At 54.1% G+C, this 21,271-nt stretch overlaps 2 protein-coding genes across 2 annotated transcripts; both read right to left on the bottom strand.

Moving 5' to 3' along the window:
• Positions 1-1,902: 1,902 nt before the first annotated feature.
• Positions 1,903-4,572, bottom strand: LOC131557078 (16 kDa beta-galactoside-binding lectin). The gene is made up of 4 exons (XM_058804093.1): positions 4,483-4,572; positions 2,839-2,918; positions 2,568-2,739; positions 1,903-2,114 (listed from the first exon to the last, which is right to left on the bottom strand). Exons 1-4 carry the CDS (start codon positions 4,489-4,491, stop codon positions 1,971-1,973), a joined length of 405 nt encoding a protein of 134 aa, XP_058660076.1. The 5' UTR covers positions 4,492-4,572; the 3' UTR covers positions 1,903-1,970.
• A 14,135-nt stretch (positions 4,573-18,707) lies between these two features.
• SOWAHB (sosondowah ankyrin repeat domain family member B) lies at positions 18,708-20,837 on the bottom strand. The gene is made up of 2 exons (XM_058804320.1): positions 20,015-20,837; positions 18,708-19,888 (listed from the first exon to the last, which is right to left on the bottom strand). The coding sequence occupies exons 1-2, from the start codon at positions 20,835-20,837 to the stop codon at positions 18,708-18,710; spliced, it is 2,004 nt and encodes a 667-aa protein (XP_058660303.1).
• Positions 20,838-21,271: the final 434 nt, after the last annotated feature.

Raw genomic sequence — 21,271 nt, forward strand, 5'->3', positions numbered from 1 at the left:
AGGGGCAGGATTACTCATAGCTCCTGGACATGGGAGCAAAGACTCAAAGCAGCAGGAAATGCTGGCAAAGGGATGTTTCCTTCCTCCCCTTTCTCCTGTTTTGTGGTCTCCTGAGTGGTAACTGCCAGTGCTCAAAAGCAGGATAAAGTGAATTAATTCTTGTGGGAAGTCCAGGAGGGGGGTGGCCCCAGGAAGGCGCTGTTTGTGCCCTGAGCACCGCAGTCAGGAACACTTGTGGCTAACCTAGCTGGCAATCAGGGCTGCCAGCTTAAGGAAAAAAATGGGATTATCTTTATTCTTGTCAGTTCTGAGGCACACAGACCTCACCTGACCAGGAACAGAGACACTCAGCTCTAAGCTCTCCTGTGCCACTGCTACATCAGGGCTGTTGTACCTTCTCAGTGTCACACACCTGACTGGACTTACCTTCAGCCAGGTTATGTGACAGAGGGAGAAGCAAGGCAAAAAGTGCTCTCTCTTCCCCAGCTCCCCACCCCAAATACCCTGCAAAACACAGAAATCCCCAGCCTTACCTGACAGGGCAAAGCACCAGCAGGACTTGTCTTCAGCCTTCCCTAACAAACACACCCAAGCCTCTAAACACGCAGCTTCCTGTGCCATAAATGATGCAGCAGATGCAGGGCAGGAATGAATCCCTCCATTATCTGCACCCTCTCCCCTGGGGGTGCCCAGCTCCAAGCAGCTGCTGCAGTGCAGGGAGGACAGTGCTGCTGGCATGAAGGCAGCCTGTCAGCCTGCCCACAAAGAGCCTGGGATGGCTCAAATGCTCCACAGAGGGCTATGGCCCTGCCCAGGCTGGCTCAGCTGTTGGTGGAGCAGCTGTGCCTGGCTTAGCCAGCAGGGATCACATTCCAGCACGGAGCAGCCTTTGGCTAAGGCAGCCTCACCTGCACAGGCTGTTGCTGACTGAGCCCCACTGGCAGCACAGTCACACAACCACCGAGCCAACCTGCCCAGGCTCCCCATTCCACACAGCGTGCAGCACTTCCTTACTTTCCATGGGTCCTCCAATGCCACAGCAGTCCCAGCTCCAGCCCTGGCTTGGGTCAGCAGGCTGTGGGGAAACAGCAGCAGCAAACACATTCCAAGGCATTGCACGAGTACAGAGGTTCTAAGCAGAAGAGACTCTTTACCAAGCTTTTTTCCTTCTTTGTCTGCCTAACTGCAGTTAGTTGTGTTCACTGCACTGAGGATTAAATGCCCCTGGTAACTCTGTTGGATACAGCCCTGTAGCAGGGAAATGTTCCAGACACTGACCCACAGGCTGCCACAGGGTTTGTCACCCATACTTGACGTGTTGCTCAGCCCCTGACTGTGCCTGATTGTCTGTCTCTGGCAGTGTCCACACCTCAAGTCATGAGCACCAGGGACAGCCTGGATTCCCTCAAGTCAGTCCTAAGCTTTCTGCCAGGCTTCACCTTTCATTCCACATCTTGTTCCCAGCCTGCCTACTGTTCACTGCTCCTCAGGTACACCAGTGCCAGCCTGCAATGCACACAACTGGGAAAGCAAAGCTCGTGGCAAGAGCACAAGCCATGCCCCGAGTTCCCTGTCAGTCCCCCATCCCCAGCAGGGAGCATCCCTTCGTGGTCAGGGATGGCACTGTGAACAGCCAACACTCACTTGTTCCTGGCTAGGACTCATCCTACACTGGAGGAACCAGAGAGGGACCACACAGTGGAGCCAGCAGGGTGAACGGAGCAACTCCTGCTAAGGCAGCTTCGCTCAGTCAGGCTTTGCCAGGCTCGTGTCTAGCTCAGTACCAGCTGCAAGGCTGCAGTGTAAGGAGGAAAATGGCTGGATACACATCCCCTCCCTGCCCACCCCCCTGCAGCACACACAGGAGCAAGCAGATTAGAGCAGGGAAGAGCAGAGGAAGCAGCCATTGCAAGTTTTGGTTTATTTCACTACACAGGGGGCAGAAAACAAAACAAACCAAGCTATAGCTGTTAGCTGAACTTAATGGCTTTGACTTTGAAGTCACCCTCCACAGCCAGGTATTCAATTTTCTCCATGCCCAGCCGATTTGGGAACTTGAACTCTGCCTCGGGCAGCTTCACCGTGGCCTCAGCTTCATCGAAGGAGATGCATATCTGTAGAGAGCCATGAGAGAGAAGGAAGGAAGGGAGGGAGGAATGAAGCTGACATATCACAGCTCCCAGGCCTTGCTCACTCCCACTGCCTCCCGTCTGGGCACAGGAGAGGTGAGGTGCTGCTGCTGCCAAGGCCGTGCTCAGCAGCTCAGCCCCCTCCCTGCCAGCAGAGGCATAGAAGGGAGGGAGCTTCTGCAGCCGTGGGATGAGACAGACCCAGTCTGAGCTCAGTGCTGTTGCTGCTCTGAGGGGCACAGCTCAGCCCAGAGTGGGGCACCGAGCAGCTGGGCTTGACTTGGGCAGTGCAGCTCTAGACAATTCCTTGGCTCTTCCCCTGGGGCTCGTTCCCCTTTCCATGCTGCTCCTTCTGCCCCACACAGGCACAGGGCAGCATAAAAAGCTGTGCCCTTGGCCACTCGGTGCCTGGGCCCAGTGCAGCCCCTGGGGCCTCACCTCAATCTTGTCACCATGCTGGAAGGGGAAGTCAGCCTTCCTGTCCTCCTCCCCCCACACGCCATCCTCCTTGGAATTGCACACGATGGTGTTGACATCCCCGTGGCAGTCAAAGCGAGGGTTGAAATGCAGCATGAGGGTGCTGCTGTCCTTCCCCACGTTCACAGCAAACCTGGGCAAACAGAGCTAGTGCAGAAGGTGCCAGTGCTGGCAGGCTGAACACAGCAGGAGCTCTGGCTTCCCCCATCAATCCATTCACCACCTCACTCACCCTTTGGCATCAGACTGGATCTTCCCTTTGACCTTGATGCACTCACCAGGCTCAACATCCAGCTGAGTAACAACCAGTCCCTGCAGGGCCAAACCACAGGAGTTAGTCTATCCCAAGGCAAGGCTTCCAGTCCTGCTTGGGCCAGCAGCTCTGGCACACCCAAAGATGAGTTTTGTGCTAGGGGAAGGGCTGAGTCAGGCCTCTGCCTGTCCCAGCAGCCACGGGGGTCTCCCGCTCCCCTAAGCAGCATAAGGTGACAAGGAGGTGGGGTGGGGTGGCCCTGGCTGGATGCCAGGTACCCACTAGAGCCGCTGTCACAACTGCACAGGCGGAGAAAATACAACAAAAAGCCCATGAGTTAAAACAGAGACAGGGAGGGAGAGGTCACTCACTGATTACTGTCACAGGCAAAACAAAGTCAACTTGGGGAAAATAATTTAATTTATTACCGATGAAAATCAGAGCAGGATAATGAGAAGTAAAACAGGCTTTAAAAATGCCTTGCTGCCACTCCTTCCCGGGCTCTACCTCTTCCCCATCAGTGGCACAGGGAGGCAGGGAAGGGGGACGGTGTTTGTGCCCCTGCTCGAGGAGAGGAGTCTTCCCTTGCTCGGTGTGAATCGCTCCCACAGTGCTCCCCTCCAGTGAGTCCTCCCCGTGAGCTACAGCTCTTCACCACTGCTCCGACGTGGGTCCCTTTCCACGGGGTCCCAGCCTTCCTCGGCCATGCCCCTGCTGCAGCACAGCGCGCTCCCTGGGCTGCAAGTGCATTTCTGCCCGCCTGTTGACATCCATGGGCTGCAGAGGGGCAGCTGCCCCCCCACGGCCTTCACCACAGGCTGCAGGGTGTTATCACAGAGCCACTCCTGCCGTCCCTGATGGGCTCGGCCTTGGGTCCTGGAGCTCTGCCGACACGGGGGAGGCTCTGGCAGCTTCTCACAGCAGCCACCCCGGTAGCCCCCTCTGCTACCAAAGCCTGGTCACACAAGCCCTGTACTGAGCTACCTAACCGTGAGCAGGGGCAGGTAGGGAGGCAAAGTGCGAATCAGCTGGCTTGGGCGCTGCCCCCCAGCCCCCTGACGGCACCCTTGCCCTCATGCCTGCTCCCCGCTCTGCCCGCACACAGCCTGCCCAGCTCAGGGTTCCTCGAGTCCCTGCGCCCTTATTCCCACGGCACGAACTCTGCCTCCCGCCTCTGGAATGCGGCCGCTGCGCCCGGGGGGTCTTTCGAGGAAAGGAAAGCTGCGGGAGCAGGGGCGGGTTAGAGTACACTGCCAGCCTGCTTTCCTCTCCTGTTGCATTGAGTTAACCCACTCCTGCACCCAAAAGGCATTTTCCAGAAGAAAAATACACAGATTAAGGGAAAAAAGTATAAAGAGTCGGGAAACAGTAGAGTTGCAAACGGACCCAAACCTTTAGAGTACTTGAGAATAAAAACATTCCTCAGCTTCCCCACTTAGATAACATGCTAGAGAAGAGAAGAAGTACGGCTGGTCAGCCCTAACTGTTCTTCCCAAAGCCATACATCAGCTTTACATTTCCTCCTCTCCGCCCATCTCTAGCACCACCTCAAACCCCACAGGCAGCCCAGGCGAAATCCCAGTCCTGCTTGGCACAGCAGCCCGGCTCGCAGGCGGCACTCACTTTCTCCATGCTGCGGACACCGGCCCCGGCAGGCAGAGCAGCCCGAGCCCCTCTCCCGGCACGGAGTGACGCAGCGCCCTGCTCCGGCAGCTGATCCCGCGGGCAGGACCATCACATGCTCGGGGGGGACGAGCAGAGGGGGATTGATAATCGCAGCTGCTGGGCTGGGCCCCGAGCCTCGCAGCCATTGACAGGGGGCGGCGGGAGACCTCTGTCGATACTGTTCTTTGCGGGCAGCCTGTGTGTGATACTAAGAACTAGTGATTGCTTGCTTCTGCGTGATTCGTGCTGTAAACTCTCCTAGCTGCTGTGCAGGATCCCAGGAGCCGGATCCCGGTGCTAGGAGCCAGGTGGCTGCTTTTTGTTCGGCGTTCCGTGTCTAAACTCAGGGCTGGGAGTCCCCGTGTTCCTGCTGCCAAGCGGCTGCCTCTGTGGATACAGGTGGATGCGCTCTCCCAGCCCAGCCTGGTGGGAGACATCGGGTACAAAGCCTCGCTGCTTGCAGTTAAATGAAAGCCGAGGGCTTGGTACAGCCCGTGTCAGCATTTCAGCAGCGCCTAAAAGGTTAAGGTTGGTGGTGTGGGGCTCTTAAGTAGATGTGAGAATTCATGCTGCGGCTTTTGAATAGTAGCACGATCTCGCTGGTTCCATTCCAGTTGCAGAAGGCTCCGGAGGGAAAAGAGAAATGCTTTGTTAGGGGAGGAAGAGGCCGGGCAGGGCTGTGTGCGGCCGGCAGGACCGGAGAGGAGGCTGGGCATTGCACGAGCACGACTGGCCCGAGGGGCTGTGCAGGGGCAGCGGCTGCAGTGCTTGGTGGGGTCCCTGGATCGGCTTGTACCTTTCCATGTGCTTTGGCAGGGTCCTCAGGACTCTGTGCCTCAGTTTCCCTGAGGCCTGATGTGACTCTAATGACATGCAGCTTCCCGATGCTGCCTGTAAACCCGCAGCGAGAGCTGCTCTATTAGCACAGGGTGCTGCTTGCTGGCTTGAGCCATGACCACTCTTGGGAGGGCTGCACTGGGCACCTCACAACGCAGAGCAGGAGATTGTGGCTGGGTGGAGGTGGGAAACACTCTGCCCTGCAGGAGGCTGCTGGAACTTCATTAGAGCTGGTACAGGAACAGCATCCTGCCCCAAATATCCCCCACACCCATTTCAGAACATTCCTGTGGCGTTTCAGCAAAGCTGAGCTGCCTTTTTACTAAAAAGTCACAAGCTCGAATTGCAGCCCTGTGAATGGGGTGCATAAAAGAGGACAGAATGCTGACTGAAAGTGCTGTGGTGAAAATCCTGCACATGCCCTCACCTCCAGCTAACTCCCTGGCGCACACAAGAGCCATCCAGAAGTCAGGAGTTAACTGTGGGAGCAGAGTTCACACAGGTAGCAAATGCCACTGAGAGCAAACCCCCTCCACAGAGAGTTTGGAGAAATCCCAACTAATTCCACCTTAAGTTAGCCCCATTCTCCAGCAGTGTTAGCCAGGATCACGTGTTAGAGACAGGCTTTAGGCCCTGCTCTCTGAACCTGAGTTACTGTTCCCCTGGTCGCTGGCACAGGGGAGGGATTGAGCAAATTCTGTTTGGTCAGTTGGGTTTGTGTATTTGTTTTCCTTTCAGCCCTGTGAAATCCCTGGAGACTTCTCTCCTCCTTTCAGTGCTGGGCGCTCTGTCTCCCAAAATGCACATTTCATGTGAGTTGCTCTTCTGGCCTGGTTTCCTCCTCTGACCCTTCAGACAGTGAATTACCTTTCTAATAACACCTGGAGACTGCTCTGTTTGTTTTCCTTGAGTGCTCTGCCCTGGCAGCCTGGTTGGTTTAGCAGCAAAGCCTTTGTCTTTAAAGCACTCCCTGTCGTGAGCCCTGTGATATCAGCAAGGTGTTTGTTATGGGGCTACAATGGTGAGTTGCCTCACTGTCCTGCATCTTTCTTGGGATTAAGTGGGAGAAAAACAGGGGACACAGTGGCCCTTCAGAGGGCAGGCTGCAAAGCAAGGCCACACTGACCAATCCCACCCATCAGGGAGGATCCTGATGGGAGGCAAAGCACACAGGGAGGGACTCAGGCCCCGTGCACCCACAGCAGGCAGGCAGAGGATTGGGGTGTGTTTCCAAGGCCTGGGGGAGAAGGGGAGAGGCAGTGCCCTGTGCAAGCCCCTCTCATTGCCCTGGTCCAGCAGGGGATGTTCTGAGAAGAAACCCTGGGCAGAAGAGCCCGAGTGAGCCCCACCTGGGTTGTTACAAGGGCCTGCAGTCAGTACAGGCCCTGAGAGAGAGTAGCAGGGCACACACAGTGCAAGTGTCCCCATTTCAGGCATCACAGCTCTCTGCCTGCTTTGGAAGAAGTGTTGCACCCATCTGGCAGCTCTGGCAGAAGCTGGGAGACAAGAATCATCTATCTCCTGCTCATCCAGAGGTGATGTAAGGAGGAATTTTTGGCTCTGGGGAAAATGAAGGCTGGCCTCCCGATGCTTGGCCATGCAGGCTTGCTTGTGGGTACAGTGTCCTGCCCAGCACCAGGTCTCCAGCCCAAACTCTTCATTCCCCTCTTGGTTTGCACAGGCTGAAGGCAGACACCTGGCCAGTCTGATTTCCTTGTAACTCCCTAGAAATGTCCCAGATTTGCTTCGGAAGCGAAGGGTGCAGCATGCTGAGTGTTCCTCTTTTTAATCTGATGTGAGATAATGTACACCCTAGCCATTGGCAAAGTCGTATCCCTGGCTAATCAGTGCTGTCATTAGCGATGGCTTTGCCCCGGTTTGGGAGGTCTGAGGGCACACCCTGCTGCTGGCTACCTCAGGGAGCAGGGTGTGACCCGGGGCCTGCTGGCTCCCCACCGCCCCTCCTGCTTTGTGGCGCACGGAGCCCACACACGCTGCCGGCTGCTGGTGGGACACGTCCCGAGGGGCTCAGGGCTGCAGCTGAGAGGGAGCCCCCAGCTGTTGCCGAAAGAGTAAGCAGAAGCTTTCTCCTCCTTGGGGGAAGGCATCCAGCCCCGGGGCCAGTACAGGAGTTCTGTGCATGCACCGCCCTGGGGGGGCACCACTGCTTCAGGCACTGCCCCTCAATCACTGACGCTCACCAATGCAAGGATTGTGCTGCTAAAATAATGACAAGAGAAACCCCTCACCCTTTCCTAGAGTGAGAGAAAGCTTACCGTTTGCTTTAAGCTTCATTTTCTTTGGGGAAGATTTGTTTTTGTCTCTGTGAGTTCATTCTCAATGCATCAGGCAAGGGCTGCATCTTTTTCTCACGCCGGCTTTAGGGAATATTTGTGTCAATACTGTCTGGATGGGATTCTGTTCTCAGCAATAGCCCCTGGTTACTCTTACAACCTAAATATTATTCTGTTACAGCATAACAGACATACACATTGCATTTCTATATACACTCCCAGGCTGTTTTGTCTCCCTTGGAATATCTGGGGACTTGAACTTAAGCAATCCTCTGCTCCTGCTGTTGAAGTGTCTGGTTCTCTGTTGCTACCACAGCCCATCAGTTTGTCTCATCTGAGAAGTTTCTGTCTTTTGGCTTGGGCAGTGATGACTCCCCTGAAGAGTTTAGTTGCACAGAGTTTCCCTGGCCCCTCTGCGGAGCTGGCTAAAACAATGCTCTCACTGCCACAGTATCTTCCAGCCCTGTGCTATCCTTGGGGGAAACTCTAGGGCTCGGCTGGATACCACAGAGGAGTGGAGCCAGACTCCCAGGAGGAGGCTTTAGCCTGCTCTCAGAAAAGAGAGTGACTCGAGGAGCCCCAGTGCAGTGTGGCAGGAGGGTGAGAGGCGCTCCAGAGCCTGCTGGCACTCAGGTTCCCCAGGCACTGCCTCAGAGGGAAGTTTGTGCCAGGAAGGCCCAGTCTGCCCTGGATACCAGCTGGGCTTGCGTGGCCACACCACAGGTTTTTATCCCTGAGGGCTTCCTGATTTCAGCTTTCCCTACATTCAAAAGGAGGCACCTCTATTCCAGGTTAATTATAAATTAAGTTAATTATAAAGAACTTCTTGCACTGTCACAAAGTGATGAAAGGAGTTTGCTGATTGTGTCACTGGAATTTAAAGTATGTCTCCTCATTTTATTTCCCTCACTAACATTGACCCAAGCTGATAATCTGTGTGTTTCTCTCATCTCTCAGTGGATTAGATTTAACTAGAGCAAATTGTTAACTACCCTGGAGAACTGGGCCTTTGTTTTGTTGGACTCACTTCACTTCGGCACCTCCCTCCTTCACCTTTTAAGTTTGAGGGTGGCAAACGCCTCGCTTCAAGAGTTTACTGCCTCCTCTGAAAGGAGCTGCTTGCATTTACTCCTCACTGGATGTCCCTGCTGTTATGAATAAGAAGCTTGACTAGGCCAATATTCAAGCAGCAATCAATTTATTAATTAATATGGTAAAATATGAGCAATACAGCGCTGCGTACAGTGGAGGAAGTTTTCCCTCCAACTGCACACCGACAATTGATGGTTACAGGTATTTATAGGGGTACTCATCAGTTTTTTTCAGCAGTTTCTATTTCCAATCTTTTACTCATCAGCAATTTTTATTCCAAATTATTACATGACAATTCCATACACTATTGTGATTTTAATTTCTCAGGATGGATCTCAAAGGAGTATCCCCAGGTGGTGACAGTCCAGTTTCCGAAAGAAGATGAATCACATCTGGTGGGGTCCAGCTCCCCAGATGTGTGTCCACCTTTTAATTGCAGAGACTGTAAATCTCATAACAGTGATGTCTAGCTTCCCTTTGGTCAAAACCATAAATCCTTGAGGTGATGTTCATCTTCCTGTCTCAAGCTGTTTTTCTCTGCTTCAATAAGGCGTGAGATAAGCATATTTCCTTTATATATATTCCAAAGCTATAGTTTCAAGGATACAAGTAATATTCTAAAATTATACTTCAAAAGATTATCATTGCAAAGCTTTCTATGGATTAAATGCAAGCAAAAAGCAACATCTTTAACACCTTAATTCCAATGCTCCTAAATCAACCAGGGTTAATTGCAAACAAAAGATAGGTTCAAAGGCCTTTTTCCATGCTTTATTCTCCTCAGTTATTATTAGAATTCACAGCTCTCCCATTGTCAGGGTCCCCACATTTTGCATTCACAAATACACACATCGCCTGTTTGTACCTGACACGAAACACAGCTTTGCATCTCACACTGCTACTCTGAAATTAAGAATCCAGGTCCATCTTTCCCTCCTCCTTGGGGGTCACCATAGCTCTTAGTCAGGCAGCTGTTGCAGTGGGAGCTCCATGCAGAACCCATGGATTAGTGACCCTTCAGGTGTTTTTCTCGAGGTCTCTCAACTCGGGCAGCACTAAGTACTCGTTTTCCTTAGCAGCACAGCTGTTTACTTTACATCTCTGACTGCACTGCAAACTTCTGCAACAGGGAGCAGACCCTGGAACACTTCTCACCGGGATGTCACAGCAGGATAGCAGCACTTCCCAAGCCTTAGATATTCCTGTGGTCTAGCCCCAGGCAATCTGGGTTTGATTGGCACCTCATGATCCTCACCTCCCCTGCAAGGGGATTTGTGTGGTGGCTGAAGATGGGGACCTATGGATTTTCCTATCCCTAACCTGCTGAATAAAACCTGTACAGCCTTGAAGGGTCCACGTGGCGAGGGAAGGTAAAAGGGAGTGCAGCTGCATTGCCCTCCACAGAGTAACTCCAGCAGTAGAGCTGGTTAGCTGGGTCTGGACCCCGTGTGGGTGAAACAAGGTGTCAGTGAAAAAAGGATCATCACTGGAGCAAGCCTTCTCAGCCACTTTCATCTTGAGTGGAGGTGTCTGCACCAGGCTGGGGTTCTAGTCTTTGTTTTGTTCCCTCTTCATAAATCAGCTTTTATCACATCATGCCACATGTAAAGTTAAAGCTCCCAGGGTTTTGCCAAGTAACTGGGAATGCTCTTCTGAAGGATTTGCTGCATTCCAGACCACAGGAGGACTGCATCTGGGTTGTCATAGTAGATACATCCAGGACACAGTAGACACCTCTGTTGGTCCTTTTATATTATCTCCTTAGCATTATAAGGCTTGATTTTCCTTATGTCACTCTCATTCTGCAAAACCTGTGAGGCAGAGATTTTCCTTGGACTGAAAGACTGTGAATCAGTTTCTTGTTTTGGGACTCTAATTGTTGGAGGAAAACCCCTCACAGTGACTTTGGACAGGGTGGGACCAGTGGCCACAAAAGCATTTCAGCAACCTTAGGTTAGACTGGTTTAGCAGAGCTCTTTTCTAGCCTGACATAGCACATAGAGCATGCCAGGATGGCTTAGAAACTCAAGCCATCTGGAGTTCTTTTCCACAAAAACGTGTGCCAGAATTGGTCTCATTTGAGCCACCCACAGTGAAAAGGGATTGTATTTAGGCTGGCTCAAGTTTCTTGAATTCAATTTTAGGCAAGAGAAAATGGTCAGCAAGTATTTGGAAAATGCCTTGGAAAGAACACGCTGGTTAAAAACGTAACAGTCTTAGAAGGAACATTAACATTGTCCATTCTGAGCCATGAGACACTGAAGAGCCATCAAAATGATGATAGGTGGGGAGAAGTTCCTTCCCCTTCCTGCCACCTTCTCCCCCAGTGATTTGTCAGCCAGATTTAGGGCTTACCCAGAATGAGTCATGAGGACTCCCTTGGTTCACAAAACAGCCCTGAGCTCTGGCTGCTGAGGTGCAACAAACAAAGAGACACTCAGGTTTAAGACTGATGTGCTTTTATAGGATACAGCAGCTGTAAAAAGTGTCAAGTGCAGGCAGCTGATTTGGTTGTCTCCCATAATTCATGAGGGGCCATTTCCCAGGCTGGCATCTCATCTGGTAGGTAAAGGGGAAGGACCCAGTTAGAAATATTCACACACAAGTTTGGAAATACATTTAGAAGTGGCAGATGAGTAAGTTCTGCTGGAAAGCAAGAGCATCATTCCCAAGCACTGTGGGCAGATCAGAATCCCTGCTCCTAACCCCACGTAAGGCTGTGGTGATCCTGGCTGGATTCATGAAATGATTCTTGTTGTATTCATATTGTTCTTATCATATTTCTAGAGTCCCATATCTTCTGGGTGGTTTTCTCACACACAGCTCTTCGCAGCACTGTTGTTCCTGCTTCTTCGTCAGGGCTCCTTCAAGGCTTTCCCTGACTGGCCAACCCACCCCTTTTTATCCCAGTTACCTTCATTAGCCACAGCTGCTGCCCAATTAAGGGCATCACAGCTGCAGCACATTTAGAACAACTAGGATTGGGGCAAGGCCACTTATACAATACATAGAGTTTACTAGGACTCCTACTATAGATTCTGGCACAGTGTGGTGAAAAAAAGCAGTGGTTCAGAGCCCTGCAAGGAAAAGGAAGGGCAGGTGGGATTTGTCACCCTGACAGGAAGGATTGGGAGAATGTGAGTAATGGCAAAGCCCCAGCCGTGCCTCAGGCCCAGGGGACAGCACAAACCCAACTGGCTGCCCCAATGCAGCCACCAGTGCAGCAGCCAGCAGGGGTGGCAGGCTCCACTGAGACTCTGCCCTCCCATGACAAGTGACAGTGTGCCCAGGGTGTGAGGAGCAGCCTGGCAGCTGGGCTGCATGGAATCCCACAGTGCCTAGGGACAGGCAAGGGGCATGGCATGCCTGCCAAGTCTGCAAGGTACCAAAATCCGAGGGAAGCACCCCTGCACCTGCCCTCCCCTTCGGCCATAGGCAGGAGCAGGACTGTCCAGATGCCATGCCTGATTGCATGGACCTCCAGATCCATGGCTGACTGCTGCTTGCCTCCAGCGCAGACATCCAGCAGCTATAAAGTCACCCATCATGAAATCTACAGGCAGCCACTATGAGGAACAGCAACCTTGGGCTTCTTGTGAGGCAGCAATGAAAAACCATGGAGAGGGCAGAGTTGCAAGATCTTGACTTAAATCATCTACTCAGTACTTATAGAGCAAACAGACAAAGAATCCAAATCACATGCAAATACCTCCTGAGCTCAAGCATCTGCATTCCCCCTGAGTATGCCACTCAGCATATGACTAAACCAGTTCCAGTGCTTATGCAAAGAAAAATGTGCAGCTTCCCTTGACTGTGCCCATCCGTGCGTCTCCAACCTGCAGGCAAGACTGCCAGGCTTAGTGACCTCCTGGGGATGCTGTTTATTAAAGCCACTTGCCTGGAAGCCTCCCTGCCTTGGCAAGAGCATTTCATTCCTCCTTTTTCCCTCTAAAACAATCACACCTGCTCTGGTACATCCCTTGCCCTTGCCTGCGGACTGTAGTGACCAGCACTCGGATGGAGAGAACCCATAGCAGCCTTGTGGCTTAGAAACCTCCAGCAGAAAGTATGTTAGGACAAGAGTCAGGCTTTACATTCCTTGCCACTGGTGATACGACTCAAGCAGAGCTGGAAACTCAGGTTAAGTATTTGAGCACAAGGAAGGAAAAGAATAAGATTATTTCTTAATGCATTGGGCTGTTCTACACACTTTTTCTTATGCAAGAGTTAATCCCCTTGCAGTGTTTGCATTTTACACTCTTCAGTAATATTCAGCACGTGCCCAGCAGAGGTCTTCCTGCCTGCAGGGTGACTTGATGCCACTTGGCACGAGCACAGAGGCTAAGGGACCCAGCCTGGCTCAGACACAGCAGGCAGTGTGACATTGGGTGTCAAACCAGGGTGACAGCACAGGCTCCCACCTTGGTTCTCCAGCCTGCCTGCGTGGGCTGAACCAGGGGCACTGGCATGGCCGGGCAGGGAGGTGAAACAATCCACAGTGACAGGCAGGCTTTCCCTTGGGTAAACTCACAGGGAGAGCAGAGCTGCAGGACTGGAAGCCAGCAGTGGTGCAAGGGAGGGACAGCTGCTGTCCCCAAGCTCGGCACAGTCCTGCAGGCTGCAAGTGAGCAGCAGTATCTGCTTCTCCCTTGGCCACTAGCAGGCTTGCAAACAGCCTGACTCTGAGGACAAACCCTGCCCTCATCCTTATCAGCTGCCTGTTTTGTTCTAGGGTCACTTTAGATACCATCACCAGGCATGTGAGAAGCACTGGGGAGATAAGGAGGGTGCAGTGTTTGTGGATGGAGGAGCACAGCTCTGCATCCCTGTAGCAACAACACTCCCCACTAAGGCCTGGCAAGTGCCTCTTGTCCTCTCTCCAAGTGAGACTCAAGCCCTTCCTATTTCCCTGACACATTCTCTGCTCTTTACCAGTGCCATGCACCTCCCACGTGGACTTTGGACAACCTGCAGTAACACCTGCCCTGTGCCTGGCTGTGCAAAGCTATTTGTTCCCTGTGGAATTACCATGGGGCTCCAGGTCTGTGACACACACCAATTCAAATTCTTCTGATTCCCACTTCCACTGAAATATCCTGGGCTTCATGAAAGTCTATAAAATACCTCTTCTGGTATCAAATTCTTCAGAACATTCCTTCACTCTTGAGCTGTGACTCAGAAAGGCCAAAAGAAAATATTTAAACCAAGATCTCTCTTTACAGAGGCCCCTCAGCAAGGGGGAAACTGCTGGGACACATCCTGAAGGATTGTGGTCCTTCCTTGCCACGGCAGCATTAGAAATGCAAACTGAGGCCAGTCCACATGGACAGACATGCTTGTGTGGAGGACCTTGCCAATAGTTTTGATGGGCCTTTCCTTCTCAACAGAAACTAGGACTTGTTAAGCAATTTATTTTAAATAGCTTGTGGCTTTTGAGCACATAGAGCATGGCTGCCTATGAAACATTATCACATAGCAAAAAAGGCGCCCAAAATCTTTATCAGACCCATCTGCCATGAGCAGTTTTGTGCTTTCCTCCAGTACCATCAGAGCTAAAAAATCTTAAGAGCAGTATAAAGATATATTTCACAAACAGGTTCTGGGTTACTTTTTATTTTATGACAGCCTGTACTGTAGGGAAGTCTGGATAAGTGTGAGGAGCTTAAGTGCCTTGCTGAAATCCTATCCAGATTTAAAATACCATGAGCCTTATGCTTATTTAAACCATCCAAAAAGTAGTTTGCTCCACCAGATCAAATTAACAGCTCTAGGACAAAGCCAACCTCCACAAGATCACCCATCTGTGTCTTTACAGACAAGTATTGCACTATGGGCTCAGTTAAGTATTTAACACAATAGTGCCTCTGTACCAAGCTTTTCTTGGTATCCTAAAATATATTTATTTTAATTAATGGTAAAACACATTTTCTGTGCTTAAATAGACTCATGATGGAGATGAGGGGTATTAATTTAACTAAACTAAGAACTCTCCTTTTAGAGCTTTCCAGTGTGACTGAGTTTTCAAAGACAATATTTGTATTTCCCTGAAAGGCTAACAGTTCTCACTCGCTGGGGAAATTCAGGCTGTAGTATTAATTGGGAAGGGGTGGGAGGGGGTTTCTTATACTAAACCCCACTCTGCTAACCTGTTGTTATTATATTGCTCTTACCGTATTTCTAGAGTCCCATACCTTCTGGGTGGTTGTCTCACAAGCAGCTCTTCGCAGCACTGTTGCTCCTGCTTCTTCATCAGGGCTCCTCCAAGGCTCCCCCTGACCAGCCAGCCCACCCCCTTTTATCCCAGTTACCTTCGTTGGCCACAGCTGCTGCCCAATTAAGGACATCACAGCTGCAGCACATTTAGAACAACTAGGATTGGGGCAAGGCCACTTATACAATACATAGATTTTACTAGCACTACTGTACTAACCTACATCTGGTGCTACCTGTAGTAAATGTAATTATGGGAAATTCTAGCTTTAACAGCATTTAGTAGCATTTGTGATTGTTTCATTACTTGCTAGAAGTGTGCAAGACTTTCTTCTCACTGTGGAGTTGTATACAAACTATTTAATTCAAAATGACATTTGTCATAGTAAGAAAAAATGTTTTGTGTGATGGACTCTCCTTTTTTTTTTTTTAACTCTTCAAGTTCTGTTTGTCTGCTTCATAAAGTGCTGTGATATAAAGGGTCCTATGGCCATTGGTTTCGGTTTGCAGTGTTCTGTTCTCTTGCTCACCTGCCTTGCCCAGGAACACTTTTTTAATTGCACAAAAGCCTCTTGGGCGCTTTGAGCTGGGCTCCCAGCGTTGCTCCACCTTTGGTCCTCGTCCCCACCTTGAGGCGTGGATCCAGCTGAACATGGGCCGTGCCGTGCGCCCGCTCTCAGCCGTGGTGCTGTGGGTGTGAGGGGTGGTGAGGGCTTACCCCTGCCAGGTTTGACAGCCTGTGCTGGGCAAAGGCCGAGGCGGGGAAACACCCTCCCCCTCTGCAGGACGGGGGCTTTGGAGTACAAAGCAGCTGATCAGAGATAAGCGTGACAGAGGGGAGGGGTGGACTTTGCCAGCAGCAGCCGCCGAGTGGGAGGTGTGTTTAAATGCAGCGAGAGGAGAGGGCAGAGTCCTGCCGTGCGTAATCCTGCGTTTCAGGGCGGTGCGAAGTCAGATGCCTGCACTGGGTGTGAGGCAAGGAGCCACGTCCAGCTGCAATGAGGAAACAGCAACGTGCACAGGTGTGGAAGGGGCCAGGCAGGCTGACAAGTAAGTAGCAAGGAGATGAGGAGAACTTGGAAATGCTCAGGCTGCATGTGTGTGTATCCAGTGGTGGATTACTCCTGGCTGGCTGGATCTGTGACGCACCAAGGCAGCAGTGGCTGAGGGAACCCTGCCTCCCACCATGGGCTGGACATGGGTTTCACACTGTCCACTGCTTATTTCACTCGCAGAAAACTTGGGAGGATGAGGCTTTCTGGGAGTTAAGAGTGGTTATTCCCCCAAATAACTGTGTGGTGTAGGAGCTGTGCAGTATTAGCAGTATGAGCAGTCCTAACACCACTGAGCTGATAAACCAGAGTGAATGCACACTGAATCCAGAATGGAAAGGTTTGAGCTTCCTAACAGTTGCTCTGTAATTCAAAAAATTGGAGAATCCAGCTTATCTGTCTCATCTCAATAGGCAAGCAAACAGTGATCACAAAATCAGGTCACAACTTATTTAGTTCAGCAGTCTGTCAACACTGCCAGGGAGAGAAAAGGGCTCTGAAAAAGGTGACAGGTGAGGGCTGAAACAGTGCAAGAAAAAAAAGCACCACTTTGGTTTGCGTCACGGAGAAAGGTCAGGGAAAGGGTGTAAGATGAGAATCCCAAGGTAGCAGCATGGAAGATACAAAGGGGAAAACCTTCTTCTTTGGAAGCTGTCTTTGGAGAAAAAATATGCCCCCCCGCCCCAGTTTTAGTCAGCTCACAAACTTAATTTATTTGGGGTTACTTCTGAGAAGCTCCCTGTACAGGAAGGCTCTGATGGCATCCCTGATGTACCCTGTCCAACAGGGTTGCTTTTAGGAGCTCATAGCCAAGGCTTGTGGAAGGCCTTAGGGATCCCTTTCCCCAGGGAGCCTGCTGCATGATGTGAGTAGTGACAATGGCTCTAAATGTGGTGGCAAAGGCTTCATTGCTTCATCAGGCAGCAGACACTTTGTGTGTTGGTGTGACCTAGAGTATAAACCCCAGCTGGATTGAAGAGGAAGGGGGAATACACAGGATTCCTCCTGCTCTGGGAGGTCCCAGAGGGCCCTCCACATTCTCCTGCTGGTGGCTCAGAGGCCATTTCAGAGCTGAATTTCTTATGAGTTCAAGATGGTGTTTCATCTCAGAGAGGAATGATCATTGACAGGACACTGCTTTGGTTTACTAAACTCTTTCCCTGTAAAAGGAGAAAAACAGGCTGGGAAAAGGCCTCAACCTTCTGTGGCCCGAGAGTCAGGCAGAGTAGCTTCCCTTGTGCAGGAAAAAGTTCCTCCCTCAAATAAACCCCAAGCAAAGCAGAGACCTCAATTAGTGCTTGAGCAAGGACTCGAGGCATTCCCTGGCACGCGTGTTATGCAAGGGTCAGGTTCTGCTGCCCTCGTTGCTGTTCCTCCCCGAAACTGCAGGCACTCACACACATGCCTCAAATGCATGAGCGCTCCCACCTCCTGCTCTGCTGTGCCCCAAAGCCTCCCACTGAGGCTGAGACAGCAGGCCCAGTTTCACTGCTCCTGCACCTGAGGTCACCCAGCAGCAGCATCAGCCTGGCAGCACTGGATCCCTGGCTCGTGTATCTCAGCTCTCTTCCTGCCTCCACAGAGCATCTATAGGAGGGACAGATTAGGTGCAAGATGAACTTGTTGCAATTTTTGACACTTTAGAAGCTCATTTATGCTAAAGCTGAGAGCAGAGTACATTATAGGACCTACACAATCCACTGAGATTCCTAAAGACAGTTTGATTTTTGTAAACTCTGAGGAATTACTCCACTGGACATCTCATGACTGCACTTGGCCCCCAGTCCCACCTGCCCCCACCACATAAACACCTGACAGGCAGTTTGGGGCTGGTGTCTCTGGGAAGATGCAGCTCTGGTTATGAAACTGCCTTTCCTGCCTTTCCTCTGGGACCCGTCCTACAGCCCAGCTCCTTTTCTGCCCAACACAAAATCCTCCCGGAATGCTTTCCGTGCCGGGGCGTGGGAACATGGCCCTAGCCACAACACAGGTACCACTTCCTAATCCTGTGGTGTGAGGAGAGCAACTGGAGGTGCAGGAATGAGGGAGCAGCAGGGATACTGCTGGGCAGCCCCGGGCAGCTGTGCAGGGGAGCAGGGCTGTGGTGCTACCCTGCATTCCTTTCAGCATGGAATGGTGGGCAAGGTGGCCTGGGAAACGCCCTTCCCTACTCGCTGGAAGGCTGGATCTTGATCAGATGCATTTTTAAAAGAGGGACTCATCCTTAATCTGCTGGGATTAAAAAGGGATGTCATTTTACTGCTCCCCAGAATTGAGGTGGTGTAAACAAGTGTTTTGCAAACCCCGGGACCAACAACAATCTGTCACTGTCAGCAAAAGCAAGTGCTCTGCCTGGATTGGGGCCAGACTTGAGTCTCCCCCCAAAGCCACGGTCCCACTAATGCTGGTGGTCGTGGCTGCACGCAGCAGCTGGTCCTGGCCCTGTGGGCTGCGCAGGACTTGCCTCCCGAAGGTTCTTCCTCCTTCCAGCACAGTTACTGCATCCTTTTGCTGGTAGAAAAGCAAGAAATGGGAGGAAGGGCAGAGAGGCTCAGAAAACAGTTCATTGGAATAATTTAAAAGTACATTCTCCAGTAGGTTCAGTCTGTTTCACGGCTTTTGTTGTGCCTGCGTGGCTTCCTCTCTCAGGGTGGCCACCAAGGTCCCATCTCCACTGGCAGAGATGCCGGGAGCTGTCTCAGTCGCTGTCGCTGCCGGATTGGTGGGACACTGCCCCACGGCCGAGCTGCACCCTGAGGCAGGCAGGCAGCGCTGCCCTGCCGGCGGACGGCGAGACCTTGCTGACAGAGGACGCGCTGCGGGCCAGGGGCTGCGTGGGGAACATGATTGTGCCGCGGGGTGCCTCCAGGAGCTGCCAGATCTCCCCCGAGGTGGAGCTGCCCAGATATTCCCAGGGCCGGCGCCCGCTGCCGTCCCGCACCTGCACCTGGCAGCCCAGCTGCAGCACCAGCACCTTGATGACAAGCTGGTGGCCGTGTATGGCAGCCAGGTGCAGCGGCGTGTACCCGCAGCCCGAGCGCGCGTCCACGTCCAGGGCCAGCCCGAGCTGCCGCGCCGCCGCTGCCAGCTCCTGCAGGCCCGGCCCGTCGCCGTGCTTGGCCAGCCAGTGAAGGACCGTGAAGCCCGATATGAAGTCCCTCTGCAGGGCCAGCTCAGGCTCTTCCAGAAAGAGCCCCCGCACCTGAGCCCAGCAGCCTGCTGACATTGCCACCAGCCAGGCGTGCTCCCGCTGTCCCAGCGGCACCAGGGGCCCCCGGCTTGCGGCGTTCCTAGGGGAGCTCTTGGCGAGCACGGAGCGAGGCTGCCGCCCACAGTCATCGTGCGCTGAGGAGGGGGTGCCCTGCGCCTCCGACAAAGCGAGCTGGCGCCTGATGCTCTGGAAAACAGGCAGCGGTGCTGGGAGCTGGCTCTCTGCGGCTTGGGACACTGCGGGGCCCTGTGCTGGCAGCAAGGACTGGGATGGGGGTGACCTGGCAAGGGGTGGCTGCAGGGGGCGGCATGGGGAAGGGAGAGTGGCGGACTGTGGCAGGGATTGGGGTGGGGGGGGCCTGGTGGGGGGCAGGATCCCAGGACCTGACGGCAGTGTCAGGCTTTGACACGGGCGCAGTCTCAGGACTTGAAGTTGGGTTGGTCCCTTGGGGGTCAGCCCCCTGGATCCCCTCGGCAGGTCTGGGGACGGCCTGGTGGGGAGCTGCTGCAGGGACCTGGACTGCGATGGGGGCAGCCTGGTGGAAGCGAGCGCCTCGGGGCCCGACAAAAGCAATAGCGATGAGGAGGGGCTGGCAGGGAGCGCCTGCAGGGAGCGGGACAGGGGCAGCACCTCCGGGGCGGACAGCAGCGGCAAGGATCGGGAAGGGGGCAGGTCCCGCGGGGACAGCGCCCCGGGGCCCGGTGACAGCAGCGGGGACGGGATGGGTCCGGCGGGGGTTCGCCTCTCCGGGCTTGCTGAGGGCCGTGGAGCCTTCAGCAAGGGCATCCCGGTCGCGGGCTGCGGCAAAGATCGGGGCTGAGGCAACCTGTAGGGAGGCGGCATCCCCGGGCCCGGTGGCGGCGGTGGCGTCCGGGCCCGGGACGCTGTGGCAGAGGGCAGCCCGGCGGCAGGCAGCGGCGGCGATCGGGACCGGGGCGGCACCGCGGGGGACAGCGCCCCAGGACCCGACGGCTGCGCAGGGGGCCGGGGGCGCGCTGTGCCGCCGGGGCGAAGCGCCCAGGGGCCCGAGGACAGCGGCTGGGTCCGGTACGGGGGCGGCTCGGTCCGGTACGGGGGCGGCTGCGGAGGGGGCGGCGGGGAGCGGGAGCGGGGCGGCCGGGGGGTGGGCGGTGTCCCGGGGCCCGGCGCGGGGACGGCGGCGGCAGCGCGGCGCGCCCGGCGGCACTCGCAGCACGGCCCGCCGCGGCCCCGGGCGGAGCAGCCCCCCGCCCCGCCGGGCCGCCCCTGCTCCGCCGCCTCCCCGCGGGGGCCGCGCCGCCCGTCGGGGTCGCGTCGGGGCGGCGGCGACGGCTCGTTCTTTTCCTCCTCCTGCTTCCGCTGTTCCTCCGGCGGCGGCAGCTCCTCATCGAGGAGGTCGCGGTACCTGCGGCGGAGGACGATGTCCTTGGAGGCGCCGGGGGCGGCGGCGGGGTGGACGGTGGCCAGGGAGTTGACGAGGCTCTTGAAGTACTCGCGGCGCTCCCGCCGCTGCTGCTCCGTCAGCGCCGGGTCGCGGAGGAACCGCTGGAAGTGGCGGAGCAGCGCCGTGTTGGGGGCTCGCCCCCCGGCCGCCCAGAGGAAGTCCAGCACAGCCTCCTGGCTCAGCTCCCGCGCCATGCTCCGGGCCGGCCGGCTTTCGGTGCTCGGTTCCGTGCCTCGGTGCTCGGCGCTGCACCCAGGTGCGGCGCGGAAACCCGCCTCCCGCCGCGCCGGGCCTCTCCGCCTCCTCCTCCTCCTCCGTGGCCGGGCCGCCACCCCACGGTCGCCTTTGCCCCGGGTGGCGGCCCGTGGTGGTGCGAGCTGGGGTGACAGCGCCGAGGAGAGGTGACACCGAAGGAGAGAAGCAGGCTAGGGGGGCGGGAGGAGCTGAGAAGTGCAAGGGTCCTTTGCTGGCGGGCAGCGAGACCAAAGAGCTGCTTATCAGTCATTGTGTCAGTGAACGCACAGCAGATGATAGGCACAAATTGAAATGCAGGAAATTCCATTTGTGTGTGAGGGAAAACTATTTTACAGCGAGGGTGGTCAGCTGTAGGAAGAGGTTGGCTGGAGAG

The sequence above is a fragment of the Ammospiza caudacuta genome, chromosome 4 (assembly GCF_027887145.1).
Source record: "Ammospiza caudacuta isolate bAmmCau1 chromosome 4, bAmmCau1.pri, whole genome shotgun sequence".
In the NCBI taxonomy this organism is placed as follows: domain Eukaryota; kingdom Metazoa; phylum Chordata; class Aves; order Passeriformes; family Passerellidae; genus Ammospiza; species Ammospiza caudacuta.